At 41.7% G+C, this 16,007-nt stretch overlaps 1 protein-coding gene and 1 pseudogene across 1 annotated transcript; one reads left to right on the top strand and one right to left on the bottom strand.

The window, feature by feature from the left end:
* Positions 1 to 1,167: 1,167 nt before the first annotated feature.
* Positions 1,168 to 3,078, bottom strand: LOC147286155 (uncharacterized). Its single transcript, XM_086240684.1, has 2 exons — positions 2,158 to 3,078; positions 1,168 to 1,959 (listed from the first exon to the last, which is right to left on the bottom strand). The coding sequence occupies exons 1-2, from the start codon at positions 3,076 to 3,078 to the stop codon at positions 1,168 to 1,170; spliced, it is 1,713 nt and encodes a 570-aa protein (XP_086096810.1).
* Positions 3,079 to 10,823: 7,745 nt separating this feature from the next.
* LOC147286154 (uncharacterized) lies at positions 10,824 to 13,839 on the top strand (annotated as a pseudogene).
* Positions 13,840 to 16,007: the final 2,168 nt, after the last annotated feature.

Raw genomic sequence — 16,007 nt, 5'->3', positions numbered from 1 at the left:
AGTCAATGTATTTTGTCCGAGCCTTGAGGGTTTTGAAGAATGGGGCACAACGGTCGGTGGCCTTAGATATGAATCGTGTCAAGGAGGCGACCCGGCCTGTTAGGCTCTAGACTTCCTTCTGAGTCCTGGGAGATTGCATATCGATCAATGCTTTGATTTTTTCAGGGTTGGCCTCGATCCCCCTTTGGCTCACCATGAAACCAAGGAATTTTCCCGAAAATACGCCGAACGTGCACTTGGCAGGGTTCAGGCGCATCTGGTACTTCTTGAGCACTGAAAACATCTCGGAAAGTCTGTGGACGTGGTCTTCCGCCCGGACACTCTTGACAAGCATGTCGTCCACATAGACTTCCATGGACTTGCCGATATACTCTGAGAAGATGGAGTTGACCAAACGCTGGTAGGTGGCTCCGGCATTTTTGAGTCCGAAAGGCATTACTTTGTAACAATATAGGCCTCTGTCAGTAATGAAGGCCGTATTGTCCTGGTCGGAACTGTGCATTAAGATTTGGTTATAGCCGGAGTAAGCGTCCATGAAACTAAGGAGTGCATGGCCTGATGTGGCATCAACCAGTTGGTCAATTCGTGGAAGAGGAAAACTGTCCTTGGGGCAGGCCTTGTTGAGGTCGGTGAAGTCCACGCACATTCGCCACTTGCCATTTGACTTTTTGACCATCACAATATTGGCCAGCCAATCCGGGTAGGAAACCTCGCGGATGAAACCAATTTTCTGTAATTTGTCGACTTCGTCCTTCATTGCAGCATAGATTTCGGGCTTGTACTGCCTACGATTTTGTCGGACGGGGCGGTGCTGCGGAGTCTTATGGGAGATTACCTCCGGAGAGATCCCGGGCATGTCATCATAGGACCATGCAAAGACTTCGGCATTGGCACGAAGGAAGTGGATGAGTTCTTCTCGGAGACCAACACTGAGCTGGGTTCCGACCCGAACCTTGCGGTCCGGATAGGCAGGTGAGATGAGAACTTCTTCCACACAACTGTCATCCGGTTGGGCAATAGCTCTGAAAGACGAATCACGGGGATCTTCAGGAGGATCCGGGGTAGGGCAGGTGGGGGAAACAGAAACAGCCATAGAGGGCTTGGCCTCTTTCTTCTTCTTAATGGAAGTCGTATAGCATGACCTGGCTGATACTTGGTTGCCTTTGACTACCCCGTTCCACATGGGGTCGGGAACTTAATCAAAAGCAAGTGAGTGGAGATCATAACCTTCAGTTGATTAAGGGCCGGTCGTCCCAAGATGACGTTGTAAGCTGAGGGGCAGTCGACCACCAAAAACTGAGTGGTCGTGGTAGCAGACGAAGGATACCTCCTGAGGGTGAGGGGAAGGTAGATCCCACCAAGAGGGGTGACCATATTGCCCGAAAAACTAAATAAAGGAGCGACCGACCGGTCAAGCCTCTCCTGGTCAATTCCAAGAGCTGTGAAGGCTGAGGCGAAGAGGATGTTGACGGAGCTGCCACAATCGACAAGGATCTGAGCCACGTCGAAGTTAGCTATGGTGGCCTCAATGACCAAAGGGTCATCGTGTGGAAAGATTAAATCACGTTCCTTCTCTTCAACAAAGGAAATGGGCCACCACCCGAGCTTAGGAGTCTTTGCACGGTGGAAGTCTACAGCCATAACGTCGGAGCATTTCTGAGCACTTCGAGCATATTCTTTCCTAGCCCTGTTGGAGTTGCCAGCGAGGGTTGGGCCTCCACAGATGGTATTGACTCGCCCCCATCGTTGTCCTTCGGTCTTGGCCTTCTCAGTGGCTTCCTTGTCTACAAAACCATCCAACTTTCCTGCTTGTACCAAAGTTTTTATGGCCTCCTCAAAGGCTCTGCATACTTCGGTGTCATGGCTATGGTCGTCATGGTAAAGGCAAAAAAAGTTCTTGTTAGCTCGGTACCGTGTTTGTGGTGGGCAGGGTGGGAGCTTAGGAAGTATGTCCTTGATCTAGGGATACAATTCTGTATAAGTAACAGTGAGAATTGTATAGACTTTGAACCTGGAGGCATAGGATGTCTGATAAGTTTCCTACCTTCGTTGTCCTCCGCCTCTACCATTACCAAATTGTTTCTTGGTGAATTTATTGAACTTTTTCCCGGACCCCCCATACTAGTTACCCGAGTAAGGCTTGGGCTGGGGTGGCACTATGATGGCCTGGTCGGTACTTGGACGATCTATGGTAGGTGGCTTCTGCCCATATGTTTTGAATTCAGCTGTAGCATAGGCAATGGCCTCTTGCATGAGTTCCTTGTAGGTGCGCGGATTGCGGCAGTTGATTTCAAACAAGAAGTCCCCCTCTAGGAGACCACCCTTGAAAGTAGCGAAGGCTACCTTCTCATCACAGTCGCGACACCGTGATCGCTCTAGCTGAAATAGGGTGATATATTCCTGAAGAGATTCCCTGCTGCCCTGGCGGACCCGCGTCAGGTCATCTGTGGTGTAAATCCTATCGGTTTGAATGATATACTGGCCTAGGAAGAGCTCTCGGAGCTCGTTGAAACAATCAACCGTGCCGGGAGGAAGTTGATAGAACCAATTCCTTGCACTGCCAGAGAGAGTAGAAGGGAAGATTCGACACTTTGTAACGTCATCGGCACCTTTAGACTCCAGAGCTGATCGAAAACTCATGAGGTGGTCATATGGGTCTTCATTCCCTGTGTACGGAGTGATTTTGGGAGGTCGGACATCGCCAACCGGGGGAATGGACAGGATGCGGGCTGTGAAAGGTCCAGGTAGCTCCCTTGTTTCCAAAGATGGGTGTCCACCACGACTGCCCCCCTCCATTCTCCTTAGGTGCTCACTGATGTCCATGAGGAGTTGTTGGAGCTGGTCTGGTGGAAGAGATTCGCTGTTACCGGAGTCAGCAACTTGCTCACCTGTGAAAGCATCATCTCCTACGCGGCGCCCAGCCGAAAAGACCTGCTCTTCTCGATCCCCATCGTCGCTTGGGACGAGTAGCCTCGCCCTCCTCAAAGTCTTGGGGACGTGGGTTGGATTCACCCTGGTTCGCCCGCTGCTCTTCTCGTCAAGAACGGTTGTTGTCGAGCAGATGGCGGCAGTCCCCATAAATATGGAACTCTTCAGAGCGGGTAGGATGCTCGCCAGATCGGGCCCGGCTGACCGGGTGGACAAGTCTCTTTTGGAAACCTATGGGTGGGCGGCTACCTTACTCTGTGTCCAGTTGACGCGGAACATTTCGGTCCCTTCGGGGGGGGGGGTTCCTTCTCTCACCACTCCGGAGAGTGGTATGTTCTTCCGTGTCCTTTTGGAGGTCGAGCTGTTTCTGGGTTCGTTGGAGTTGAGCTTCCAACCGTTGGATGTATGCCTCCTGATCAGGTTCGGCAATCTTCTTGCCTCGTTTATCACCCAGTGGGGTGTTGTCGACCTGGTCGATAATAGGACCTCCGTCAGACATCGCGAGGGTCAGAAGATCGGAAGGTTTTGGTGCACCTCAACTGAGGGTAAAGAATCAAATGGGGAAAAGTTGAACTTTCCCACAGATGTCGCCAAACTGTTGATTCTGAAAAATGGTAAAGCAGTCAACGTCGAGTCAAACCACGTTGACCTGTTGACCCACCACTGAGTGGATGACACGTCGAAGTGGGGTAGGAACAGGTAGCTGGGTCCGACTAGTGAATAGTGGAGAAAGAGTAATATCCAATCACCCTGCGCAAGTACACAAAAGTGAGCGGGAAGGGCACCGGTGTGGTACCGGCCGAAGCTCCTCCGACGCTCAAGTCAGTATTCAGAGAATCTGTGAGTAGAGTGAGTGAATAATATGATAATGATTCAGTTCTCCTTTTGTGACAAGAAAGTACCTATTTTATAATACTTTTGGAAGAGTGTCAACCAATCCGGTGATGACACGTGTCCCTTGTAATGATTCGCACTGTAGGAGCGCCACGTGTCACCTGTCTCGTGGGTTCGAATGAGTCGACTAGGAGGCTGGAGCTTAGGAGGCCGGAGCCTATGGGGCCGGAGCCTGGGAGCCCGGAGCCTAGGGGGCTGGAGCCTAAGAGGTCAGGGGCTAGGAGCCCAGGAAGGGCTTAGTCTTTGGGCCTAAGAAGTCGGAGCCCAGGAGCTCAGGAACTTAGGAGGGGCTTATCCTTTGGGCCCAGGCTCAAACGACATGATCTTAATCCTTATGTGACTTGTCGTTATGCCCAGATGATTAGTCATATGAACATTCTGGTAGTAGTGTAGGAACTGGTGTCGGCCACCATGGTATCGCAATTGAGAAGACTCTCATCCAAGGCCAAAAGCCATTCATATATGGACTCATCTCTCTAGCTATCTTTAAGGTTCTTGTTCGAATGTTGCAGATGACAATCTGTCCACCCATATCTAGATACCAGATATTGTCATCATTTGGGTCCAAAGCCAGCACCCAAGTCTTGTGGCGCCTATTTACACCCATCTGGTGATCAAACCATCTTCCGAAACCATGTGTTCTAAGCAAACCTTGTCCATCAAACACCATTTCCACTTGCTTCCATCTCCATCGACCTGATGATCTTCTTTCAACTGCCAAACACATAGACTGACTGGAGGTCCACTTAGAGTGGCCGGCATGGGATACAATTGGCACATCTGCAGACAACCCCGCGTGCAAACACCTAGGCACTCAACTGTTATCCTATAGTCTACAGGCTCATCAAATTCAATGAACCGGTGACATTTACGACCCATTATATCATCATGATCATGATCATTAGGGTTAATAATAATATTGTCATCGAGCACCGCCAACGCATCTGGATCCAACCCGATAATGCCACCATAATCAGGCCAATACAACATTCCATTGCAAGCAATGCCTGCCCGGTTGAAAGAGAAAACAAAACTAATATTTTCTGGTGGGCACGATACAACTGACTTTCTCCAGTTACCTGTTTTAGAAGAGAAGATCTCCACATTGAATTGGAAGGAATTATTACCGGGAAATCTAATAATTCGCACAACCTTGAACCTATACTCAGCATTAAGGCCATGGATGATTGTACCAGTTCTGTTGATGCAAAAATCCGTAAGAGAGATGCAACAACTTAAAGAGGATGATCTGGCTGATTGAAAGCCTTGTTGGGTAATGAGGTGGATGTTGATTTGAGATTATCAAGACTTGCTGGATTACTGGTTGGAGCTGATGAGATCTTCCTGCAAGAACATAAGATCAAAGGAGAAGGACCGGTGTGGTACCAGCCAATTACGCTCCGATGATGAAGTCAGTGAAGTGTATTTGAAGGTGTTTGACTAAAAAACAAGGAAGAACAAGTGATGAACTTGGGAGAATATGGAAGAATAATGCAAGATCTTCTGGGTTTATTCTCAGTTGGTTATGTGTATTTTGGTAGGCTTTTTGTGAGCAAAAGTTATGTGTGTCTTTTTGTGCACATAAGTGAGTTTTTATAGGCAAAAGAAGTTGTGAAGGGTAAGTTACCTGCATGAGGGTGAATGGTTGAGAAGAGGCCACGCGTTCGGTCATGAATAGTGGCATGCAGAGCTACCCATCTCCTTTACATTTAATGTTGCATTCAATGCAAGAATGGAAAATCAAGTGGGATGCCCTAATAGTCATGGCTATGAGCTGGGATGTCCCATCTGTCAGAGAGTCATGTCAGAGATATTCGAGTAAGGCAGTTCGTCCTGACTCCAATCTTCCAGAATGACGGTGGCGTTCGAGCCGAGCTGATCACAGATTGTATAAGCAGGTATGAAATATATTCATGTTTGGATCAGAAATGGATGAACCGGTTCAGACGGGTCCAACGTATAGTGTGACAATCGCCACTCGACGACAATCTGTTGGTTACTAGATCTTCCCGAGAAGATGATCACCTGGCGCCGAGCCGAACCGAACTGGTATATCCAAGAAAAGATGAACACTCAATTTCTTAGAAGATCCTAAGATCGGCTCGGATCGAATTTGAAGGATCCGTTGAGATGAGCCGATCCGAACTGACAATGAAAGTGTTGCCGAGCTGATATGATGATATGGAGGTCTGAGTCTGACCCATTTGACCGTTGAAAAGTCAAAGTTTGAAGTTGGATCTGACCAACCACGTGTTGATCCATGATTGGTTGTTAAATCCATGTGGATTTATCCAAAAACAGAAGTCCCCCAACTTCCGATCTGAGTAGACCGTGATGGATTGGAAGTCGAAAAAGTGCCGGTCCGGAATGAAAAATAACATATGGTCCGATCCAAGCCAAACTGACTTCCCAATAATCCAAACAGATGGTGACATATGATTGGCCAAGGTGTCTTGGAAAAATGCAAAGGGATAATGGTCATGATTGTGTCTGCATGGGGGAACGTAAAGGTCACCTCATTTATGGGTGTTTTAAACATATACAGGTGGCAAGATCTGGCATTTAAAGCGCCAAAAATGGGGGTATAAAAGGCCCTCCCTTTTCTCCTTCTCCTTCATTTTCAAGTTTCAGAAAATGGAGGCTTCCCAACTTCTCTCTCTTTCTCCGGCCACTTCGGCAACTATGACCATTGGATCATAGTGTGGGAAGATGATCTCGTTAGATTCGTTAGGCTCGAAGATGACCCGTGCCCAATCCTTCCTTTGTCTTTTGGAAGTGCTAGGCTGACCTGCTTGGATTGACAGGGATTCGTAGGCATGGGTTGCCTGTCTGACGTACTCCTTCTGGGATCGGTTCGAGCTTCCAACAAAAGTTGGTCCCCCACCGATCGATCCGATGGCGGCATCCCGGACCTCGATGGTGTTAGTGGGCCTCTTTAGAGCAATCTTTGGTATTTTTTGGTCTCCGGTCAAGAATTGATTGATCTTACCCGCTCGGGCAAGAGTTTCTATTCCGTCACGAAGAGCGTAACAGTCACTTGTGACATGACCGTGATTGGAGTGGTATTTTGAAAAGATGCCCTCTTTAATCTGATCCGGGGGTGGACCTCTGATCTCCCTAGCAGGTGGATGTTGATCTTTGATTTTAGAGAAAATTGTTTCCAAGCTGGCATTGAGAGGGGTGTATTCCGTGTATTGGACATACTTAGGCCCTTTGCCTAGAAGTTGGCACGGCTCCTCAGTTCTGGCCTTTTTAGTTTGGACTTGAGGCTTGGGGCTTACGACCTCTCCCTCCTTCCTCTTGACCAAGGTCGGCTTGGATTTTAGGGCCTCTACCTGAGCATCTCATTCCTCTGCTCGTGCCCATTTGGTAGCTTCGGCAGAGAGCTCGTCGTAAGTAGAAGGAGGGTTCCTCATCAGATGGGAGCAAAGTCCCCCAGTGAGCAGACCTTGCATGAGGGCACTCTTGGCCGATCGGTCGTCGCAATTGTGGCACTTTGTGTATTCTATGTTGAAGCGGATCAGATAGGTTTTAAGACTTTCTCCTTCATGTTGCTTGATTAATGACATATCGTTCAGGTTGTAGAGTCGTTCAGATACAACCCGATAGCTTGTCAGGAAAGCCCTTCAGAGGTCGGAGAAAGAATCGATAGAGTTCGGCTGGAAGGTTCGTAACCACCCCCGTGCCGATCCCTTCAAGGTTGAAGAGACGATTCTGCACTTAGTGGCTTCAGATGCCTGACGGGCTTCCATGGCATATCTGAAACTGTCGAGATGATCGTAGGGGTCCTTGGCCCCGTCGTATTGGTCCATTTTAGGGGGTTTAGTATCCCTAGAGACTTCAGCCCTCATGATTCTAAGGGAATTAATGGAGAGGTTATCTTTTAAAATTTTGAAATTTACATGGTTAAATAGAGTTTAAACGTACAAACGCGTAGGTGAAACGGATCCTAAATCGGAATTCCGTGGAAAGAAGTATAGAGATTTTTCTAGAAGGGGCATTTTTGTAATTTGAAACCCAAACATTTTAAATTAAAAGGCCAGCCCACACACTCTCTCTCTCCAACCCTTCTCTCTCCCGCACTCCCTCTCTCTCTCTCTTCTTCCCCGTACCCTCCCCCTGCGCACACATCAACCACCCTCAAGAACTCACGCCGCCGGCCAACCCAGACCAACCCAGATCGCCGGCGAGATCTTCTCGTCAGCGCCGACCCCTGCAGACCCTTCCTCTCGCCGGCCAACCAGTGCAACGACGCAAAATCGCTCCTAGAAGCCAACCATCGCCGACTGTTCTCGCCAGATTCCAGCCACTTCCAACCTCCTTTCACCTCGATTTCTTGTGGGTTTCCTTCCTCTTGTTATGGGTTCTCTTTTCCCTATTGAATTCGTTGTTTTTATACTGAGTTTTTGTGAAGATGAAAAAGTGAGATTTAAACACCCATTTCGGGTTCTCCTTGATTTCGGCCATGGGGGTGGTTTTTGGTTAATTCTTGGACAATTTCCACCCCGATGGACCTCTAATGGGTGATTAGATTCGACAATTTAATGAATTTTGGAGAATTTACGACTTTTGAGTTATGGACCGCTTCTTTGAGTGGCGACGACGGTAGTTCCGACCACCCTGCTGCCATTTTAATTATCTAGCATTATTTGAGTACCATACCTAGTTCGTTAATGATTTGATTTAGATGGATGCTATGTTGGTTGATGGAAATTTCATGTTTAGTCGTGATCGAACATTTTTTTTGGGTATCGATTTAACTCTTGGGCAAATTCTCAATCAACGTATGCCACATGCATGGGTCCATTTGAATTTATGGTTGAAATTGAGAATGTGGATGTCGTAGATTTGAAGCCGAGAAGGATTTGGACTTAGTTAAGTTTGGGAGCAATAAGGCAATTTAGGAATTTGCCGTTGGATTAAATATTTTGGGCAAGTAGGACGTTAGTTTTCGTACACACACACACACACACTTTATATATTGTTGAGTCGAGACTAATAGGATGTTTATTGTTTTATTTTATAGACGAGATAATCGTGGCTCAAGACGATCCGGCTAGGGATCGAAGCTAGGACTTTTCATAGTGAGTAGACTTTATTTTATAAACGTTTTTATGAAATTCCTAATTTAATTTTTATTCGTTGTCTTGAGCTTTATTGAGAATTGATGAATCGTGAGTGGACCCTTAAGAGTTTAAATGATTTATGAAATTCGTAATTTATATTAATTATTTGAATTTGTTTGAGAAAAAAAAATAGAAATTGAATTAGACTATTATCTTGAAAGTATTTTTCTTAAATTATGATTTTATTATTTATTTTGGTTATCATGAGTTTTAGCTTAGAAATATTGATTGAGAGTTAGACATTTTCTTTATGAACATATGTGGTGAATTTCAATGGTTTAAGTATCTTTTGATATGGTTTGATTGGAGTTACGAGTTTTATGAATTTAAATGAGCAATGGTGTTTATATATACATTTTTACTTTTGTCAAATATGTTTCAAATGGAAGATCACGGAAAAACCCATTTCAATATGATTTTACGGATTGGTTCCAATTAACAGAAATTATATAGATTTATAAGAGATGTTTGAAACGAGGTGATCTTTGAACGGTCAGAAATCTTGTTTGGGTACAAATGATTTTATTATTAAAATGAGCAGTTTTAAACCATCCTATTAGTACCCCCTCAGCAGGTATAGATTTGCTCTGCACTCACCTAGAGATGACTCAGCGGTGTATGACCAGCATTTGCTCTGCACTGGCCTATTTGGCGGTGTATGACCAGCATTATATATTGCTCTGCACTGGCCTAGACGGCGGTGTATGACCAACATAATATATTGCTCTGCACTGGCCTAGACGGCGGTGTATGACCAGCATGACATATTGCTCTGCACTCACCTTGAAATAACTCGGCGGTGTATGACCAGCATTACATTCTGCTCTGCACTTGCCTAATCGGCAGTGTATGACCAACATCACAAGCTCTGCGTGTATACCAGCAGTTCCCTGGGTACTAGTACGAGGAGATCTTATGCAGTCCTTAAGATCTTACCTTGATTGAGTTTCAAATTTTGAGATTTAATTATTCGACTATTAGTGTTCTTATTGAAGTTTTAAATTAAAAATTGCTATCTAATGTATTTTATGGGAAATTTTGAAGCCTCACGCTTTGTTATTTTGTTTTAAATTTTCCCAGGCAAGGAGCGGTCGCGCCAATCACGTCGAGGCATTTACGTTCACTTCCTTACTCGGACCTTGCAGGCGCCATTTTAAATTTTGTAAAAGTTTCTTGTAATAGAATAGTGGCCCTAATAACCACACTTAAATTTTAAGATGGTTTTCTTGAAATTGTTGGGTCTGAGACCCTTTTTGATTGTGGCAGCGGTGGTTGAAGTTCTTAGAAGTGATTTTACAGGTTAATAAAATTTTGGGTTAGTCCATTTTCAGGGGAGGCTCTGCCGAATTTTCGGTAGGATTTTTCTTAATTTTGGATTCCCACAGGACTCTACGAGATTCAGGGTGGAATCCGGGGGCGGTCCTATCAGCTATGCCTCGACGTGATTGGTTCGACCTCCACCAATGCTAAGGCCTGGGGGGAAAAACAATTTAAGACAAAACAAGAAAATTTTGAGATAAACTCAGTGAATGGACGAGTTAAGAAAACGAATCATAAAATTTATTTATTCTTTTAGAAGTCATAAAATAATAATCTTTAAGACCTTACAATCGCTCTTTGAAATCCCCCAGTTTTAAAACTATTTTCAAAATCTCTTCTCCAACGTCATAGGAACTATTTATACACAAGATAGAAGGGTTAAACAAGTAAAAAGTCGTTCTTTGAAACTTTAAGAGTAAAAGTATTATGTAGCACCATATACTTAAGAATAAATATTAAACATAAAAAGAAATTTCCTCTTTAAACTTATGAAATAGAAAAATCCTTGGAAGGAAAATGAAGTTTTACCGTATTCCAAACTCGTAATTGTAGACAATGTCCTGGTCACAATCTCGTACACAGAGGTCACTCTGCATGAGCAAGCTCCTATCCTGGCTACAATCTCGTACAAAGAGGTCACTCCGCATGAGCAGGCTTATATCTTGGCCACAATCTCGTAGGGAGAGGTCACTCCGTACGAGCAAGCTCATATCCTGGCCACAATCCTATGCATTTTACACAGGCAGGCTCGTCCGATCAATACGTGCACTTACACAGCAGTTTTAAAATATTCTTTAAATCTCTACTTACTTTTAAGATAAATGGTTAAGCATTTTTTTAATTCCTTCCAAAACTCTCCTAAACAATCCAACTCATCAAAAATGTGACTTTCCTCAAAATCACAATGTCTCAAACCATACATAAATATTCAAAGAAATGAACATCCAAGTTATATGTAATCTTTTAATAGACTAAGTAACAATTAAAGACCCCCTTTTAAAATAAAGAATTCTTCAATATGAACCACATCCAAAAACTTGTTGAAATATTTCTTAATCGTCTAAAATATAAATTCCAAGATAAGGGAAATCAAACTATACGAATGATTATTTAAGCAAACTTAAGATTTAAAACTCTAATCGATTTCAAATTAAATTAAAGAGACCGAAATCACATGGTAAAACATAATTTAATAAAAAGAATCAAGGTCCACTCAAAAATTGGGAAATCTAGTTTCGATACTCCGTCAGATCGTCACAAGCCACGATTTATTTTGAATTGGGTATGGTTTATGCGTATGGTTTATTTCATACTTTGGTTTATGGTCAGAAAGATTTGATTGGATTTGTGTATTTTGAATTGGGTTTTTATCACAAATAGTTCGTCAACTTTCACCAAAATATTAATTTGGTCCCTAAAGTGTATTTTTCACTCAGTGTCATCCCTCATCTTTGCCATCGAACATCAATTTGGTCCCTAGACAAACTTTGAATATTCGCCAAAAATAGCTCGGGATACAAAAAAATTTCCCGAAAATTCCTACGAACACATCTTAACTACTACTATTTTTATATGGGGTCAAATTATTAAATTGACATTTAGTATTTTCTAGAAAATTTGAAGAATTAGTTTAGGAATTCTAAATTTTTTGGAAAATCAATTTGATAATTTGACCCTATATAAAAATAGTAAGGAGATGGGCTGCCTTTAGAGAGCTTCAAAATCAAGATTAGTTTGCCAAATACTCATAGCACCAAATGAAGAAGAAAGGCTTAAACTCCGGCCTGATAACATTAAAGATATTAATGTATGGAAGAGTTTTGTAAAGTCAAAAACAAGTCCAACATTTAAGGTAAACACATTGATTAACTAACTGTTGTACTTTTATGGTGAAAGTTACATAAGTTATTTACATGTTTTTTTAAAATGAATTGTCCCAGGCTAGAAGTGAGAGTACAAAAAAATGAGGCGCAAACAAATTCCACACACATGCAGTCAAAATGGATTTGCTCGATTAACTGTTGACATGGTGATATATAACCTGCTAAATTTAATATATTTTTAGCTAGGTTTTTGTTTATTAAATAGTTCAAGTAGTGGTATTTCTGTTTGATATATATTATTATTTTTCTTTCAGAAAAAGACTAGTGCAAACCCATCCTCCATTTTTAGAGTTCAAGTTTGGATTAAATCACGCATGAGAAAAGATGGTAAACCAGTGAACACATCAGCTGGCCGGTGAAACTATTGTAAAAAAGATCATCTATATACTTTACATTACCTGGCACCCCTTTATGATATATCTGCCTAATTTTGTATGGTACTTTGTTTTTATTGTACTTGTTTTTTTTTTTTTATCACCTCCTTTAGGAAGAGTTGAAAAAATTAGAAAGTGTTTCACCATCGTGCTCAACAACTAATGTGAAAGAACATTCTCTAACCAAAGTCCTTGGTCCAGATGTTAATAGAAAGATAAGAGCAATGGGAAAAGGAATGACCCTTACTAAATTATCTTTCTTACAATCGAGGGACAAACATGTGGCCCAGCTTCAAGAAGGGCAAATTGAACTTAAAGATAGGATAAAGTATTTGGAGGACTTAGTCCATGGTCTAATTTATGAACATTCAGGCAAGTAAAAAACTGTTAAATATATCTTCTTTTGATTTAGATACAATTGTAACCTATTTACTGATTAAATCCAAACTTTATACATTATTAGGGTCAACCAAATGGGGGTCAACAAAATGGGGAACATGAAAATGCTTCTTCGATCTCCAGTGGTAAAGTTGTTACTTGTATTGCATGAGAAAAATAAAAAATAAAAAAAAAAAGCTATGTACAGGAGCAAATATCAATTTAAAACTATACCTAATATTTTTTCTTCTTATGTTTGCCTTGTTATTATATAGAGTGTTAATACTCACACACAAACCAAGTGCAAGTTGGTAGAATGGACTGGATCAGGAGATATAGTTGCTGAGGGACGTTGGTCTTCAAGTGATACAAAAGAACTTGTTCATCACATTCCTCTTGGGCCTAATGCCATGAAGGTTTGGATTGACATAGCAAAGCAACCTGAAGCATTTTTATGGAGGCCTACATCTTGTATGACTTGTATTTAAGAAGCTATTGGTAATACAGTTGCATGACCAGCTAACAAAGTTGTTATGCCCATGAGTCAACAAGCTGAGGAAAATGACAATTTATCTTCTCTGTCGGTAAAATACTAAGTTGTACTAAATTATCATACATATACATGTTGAAATATCAATCTAAAGATAACTAATGTTTTCTTTTGTTTCTTATTGTTAGAGTGTGAATAATAATTCAAAGAGCAAGTGCAAATTGTTAGATTGGACTGGATTTGGTGAGATAGTGGCTGAAGGACGTTGGTCTTCAAGTGATCCCATCATATTCCTCTAGGACCGAATGCCATGAGAATTTGGGTAGATATATATAGCAAGGAAACCCAAAGCATATTTATGGAGGCCTTCATCTGACATGACTTGTATTGAAGAAGCTCTTGGCAGTACAGTAGCATGGCCTGTAGACAAAGTTGTTATGCCATAATAGAGATTTAGGTAAGCATTTATCAACTCAAGATATTTAAAATTGAGTTTCATGGTGATTTTTTTTATTGTTTTTTGTTGTGAAATCTGTCTTGGAATTCTAAAAAGATGATTGTGTGTGAACTTGTATGCTTGGCAGGTTACAATCATTCTAAAACCCAAGTTTTAGTTGAAAACCCCAAACTGTCTTGTAAAACCAGTTTTGCCCTTATTATGATCTTTTGAAAACTAGTACCGTTTGACAAAGTCATTGATTTTGACATTTTGATAAATTAAACTAGACAAAGTCGTTGGAATTCTCTTCATTTGCAATCAAGACAACCACCACATGCAATTGACTTCAATTTTGGCTTTGTCTCCCCCAGCCTTCTCATGAGCTCAGTTACAAGTTCAACATGCCCCAAGCAATCAATGGTTCCACGACCACGAAGTTTATCTGACAGGACCGTCCCCAGACTTCCACGCTGGAATCCGGAGTGATCCTGTGGAGTCCAACCGGGTGTTAGGCCCGCTAATCTCTATTGTATTTAAAATTTGTATCTGAATTTAAATAGAGCATAACTAAATAGGATTTTTTACAACATCAAATACATAAGAATAATATGCCAACAATGTTGACGGATGAATGGTGGGGAAAAACTAATGCCTCGACGTGGTGCGGTCTAACCTCAGCGATCTCTAAAACCTGGAGGGAAACGTAAAAAACAAAAAAATTTAAAAAAAACGTGAGAATAATCTCTGTGAGTGGACAAAAATACTTTAAGACAAACCCTTGAAAACCATTTGTAAAACTGCTCGTTTACTTTGAACTCATTCCTTTAAAGATACCCCAGTTTCAAAACCATTTCTCAAATCCATTTTTAAATCATTTCAAAACTGTAATTCAAACTCTAAAGAACAAATAATACTCTCAAGCAGTAAAACTTTTAAAATATCTAAATTAAAAAAACGTAGTGCTCTACTGAACTGTCATATAAAGTATTTACTGCTGTAAATTCGTTTCTCAAAATACTCCATAAACTGAAACCTCACGCCACACTAGTATCCAAGGAAAAACTGGTCATACATGCACGCAGAGCTTATAATGCTGGTCATACACTGCCGAGTCATCTCTAGGAAAGTGCAAAGCAATATGTGATGCTGGTCATACACCGCCGACTAGGCAAGTGCAGAGCAATATATAATGCTGGTCATACACCGCCGACTAGGCAAGTGCAGAGCAAGTGCTGGTCATATATTGACGAGTCATCTCTAGGCGAGTGCAAAGCAAGTGCTGGTTATACACCGCCGAGTCCTCTCTAGGCAAGTGCAGAGCAAATCTATACCTGCTGAGGGGGTACTAATATGGTGGTTTGAAACCGCTTTTGGATATCTCTATAAACCACATCTCAGGAATACTCATCCAGATAAAAACTGAAAAATATAATTCTTCTAGTAATTCCGCTTAAAGAAAATCATTCTCAAATCGTGAAAACTGCTCAATCAAAATCTCTTTCAAAGACATAGAAATTTTAATCATAAACAGCTTAGAATAATACCCAAAAACCATTTCCATAACCCTTCCTTATGAAAATCATGCAATGTAACCGTGATCTCAAAATCTCACTTCCTTAACTCATATCAAAACAATTATTTAACAAAAGATTTTTGAACTTATTCAATTCAACAGATTTCCAAAACATCTCATAAATCATTAATCGAAAATTCCAAGATAATTAATCATAAATTTAAGCTTCCAAACAGTAATAGTAAATCATTATTATTTTCCTCTTTTCAAAATGAATAAACATGCACTAGCTTGTTTAAATCCCTCAACTAAGTTAGCATGCAATAATTAAATAATTTTCTTGAAATAAATAAAACCCAGATTGCATAAAACATTTATAAAACAAAGTTCACTCACAGTTTACACCGAGGTATGCCGAATCCTTTCTGAAATTGATTCCTACTCATGATCCTTCACTTGTTTGCCACTAAAATAGCCAAGAGGTGAAGCTCCTTCTGCCTACTATAAAAAAATACGCCAGTTTCATAATTTGGGAATTTATTATATGAATTCCAAGTAAATAGATAAAATGATCAATATGTCCAAATCGAACGAGGTCTAAGTTTTGTTCTCTCACAACAATTTCAATCCGATCAACACCAGTCAAACCAACATCAAGACTC

This window comes from Dryas octopetala, chromosome 4, assembly GCF_963921425.1.
Source record: "Dryas octopetala chromosome 4, drDryOcto1.1, whole genome shotgun sequence".
In the NCBI taxonomy this organism is placed as follows: domain Eukaryota; kingdom Viridiplantae; phylum Streptophyta; class Magnoliopsida; order Rosales; family Rosaceae; genus Dryas; species Dryas octopetala.
The sequence above is the reverse complement of the archived record's forward strand: the minus strand, read 5'-3'. Positions and strand labels throughout refer to the sequence as shown.

Bases quoted from the DNA above. Each gene is read 5' to 3' on its own strand.
- LOC147286155 (XM_086240684.1), bottom strand. From the start codon at position 3,078: ATGGGGACTGCCGCCATCTGCTCGACAACAACCGTTCTTGACGAGAAG. The intron at 1,960-2,157 runs GTGCCACCCCAG...TTGTATCCCTAG, and splicing joins GTACCGACCAGGCCATCATA to ATCAAGGACATACTTCCTAA.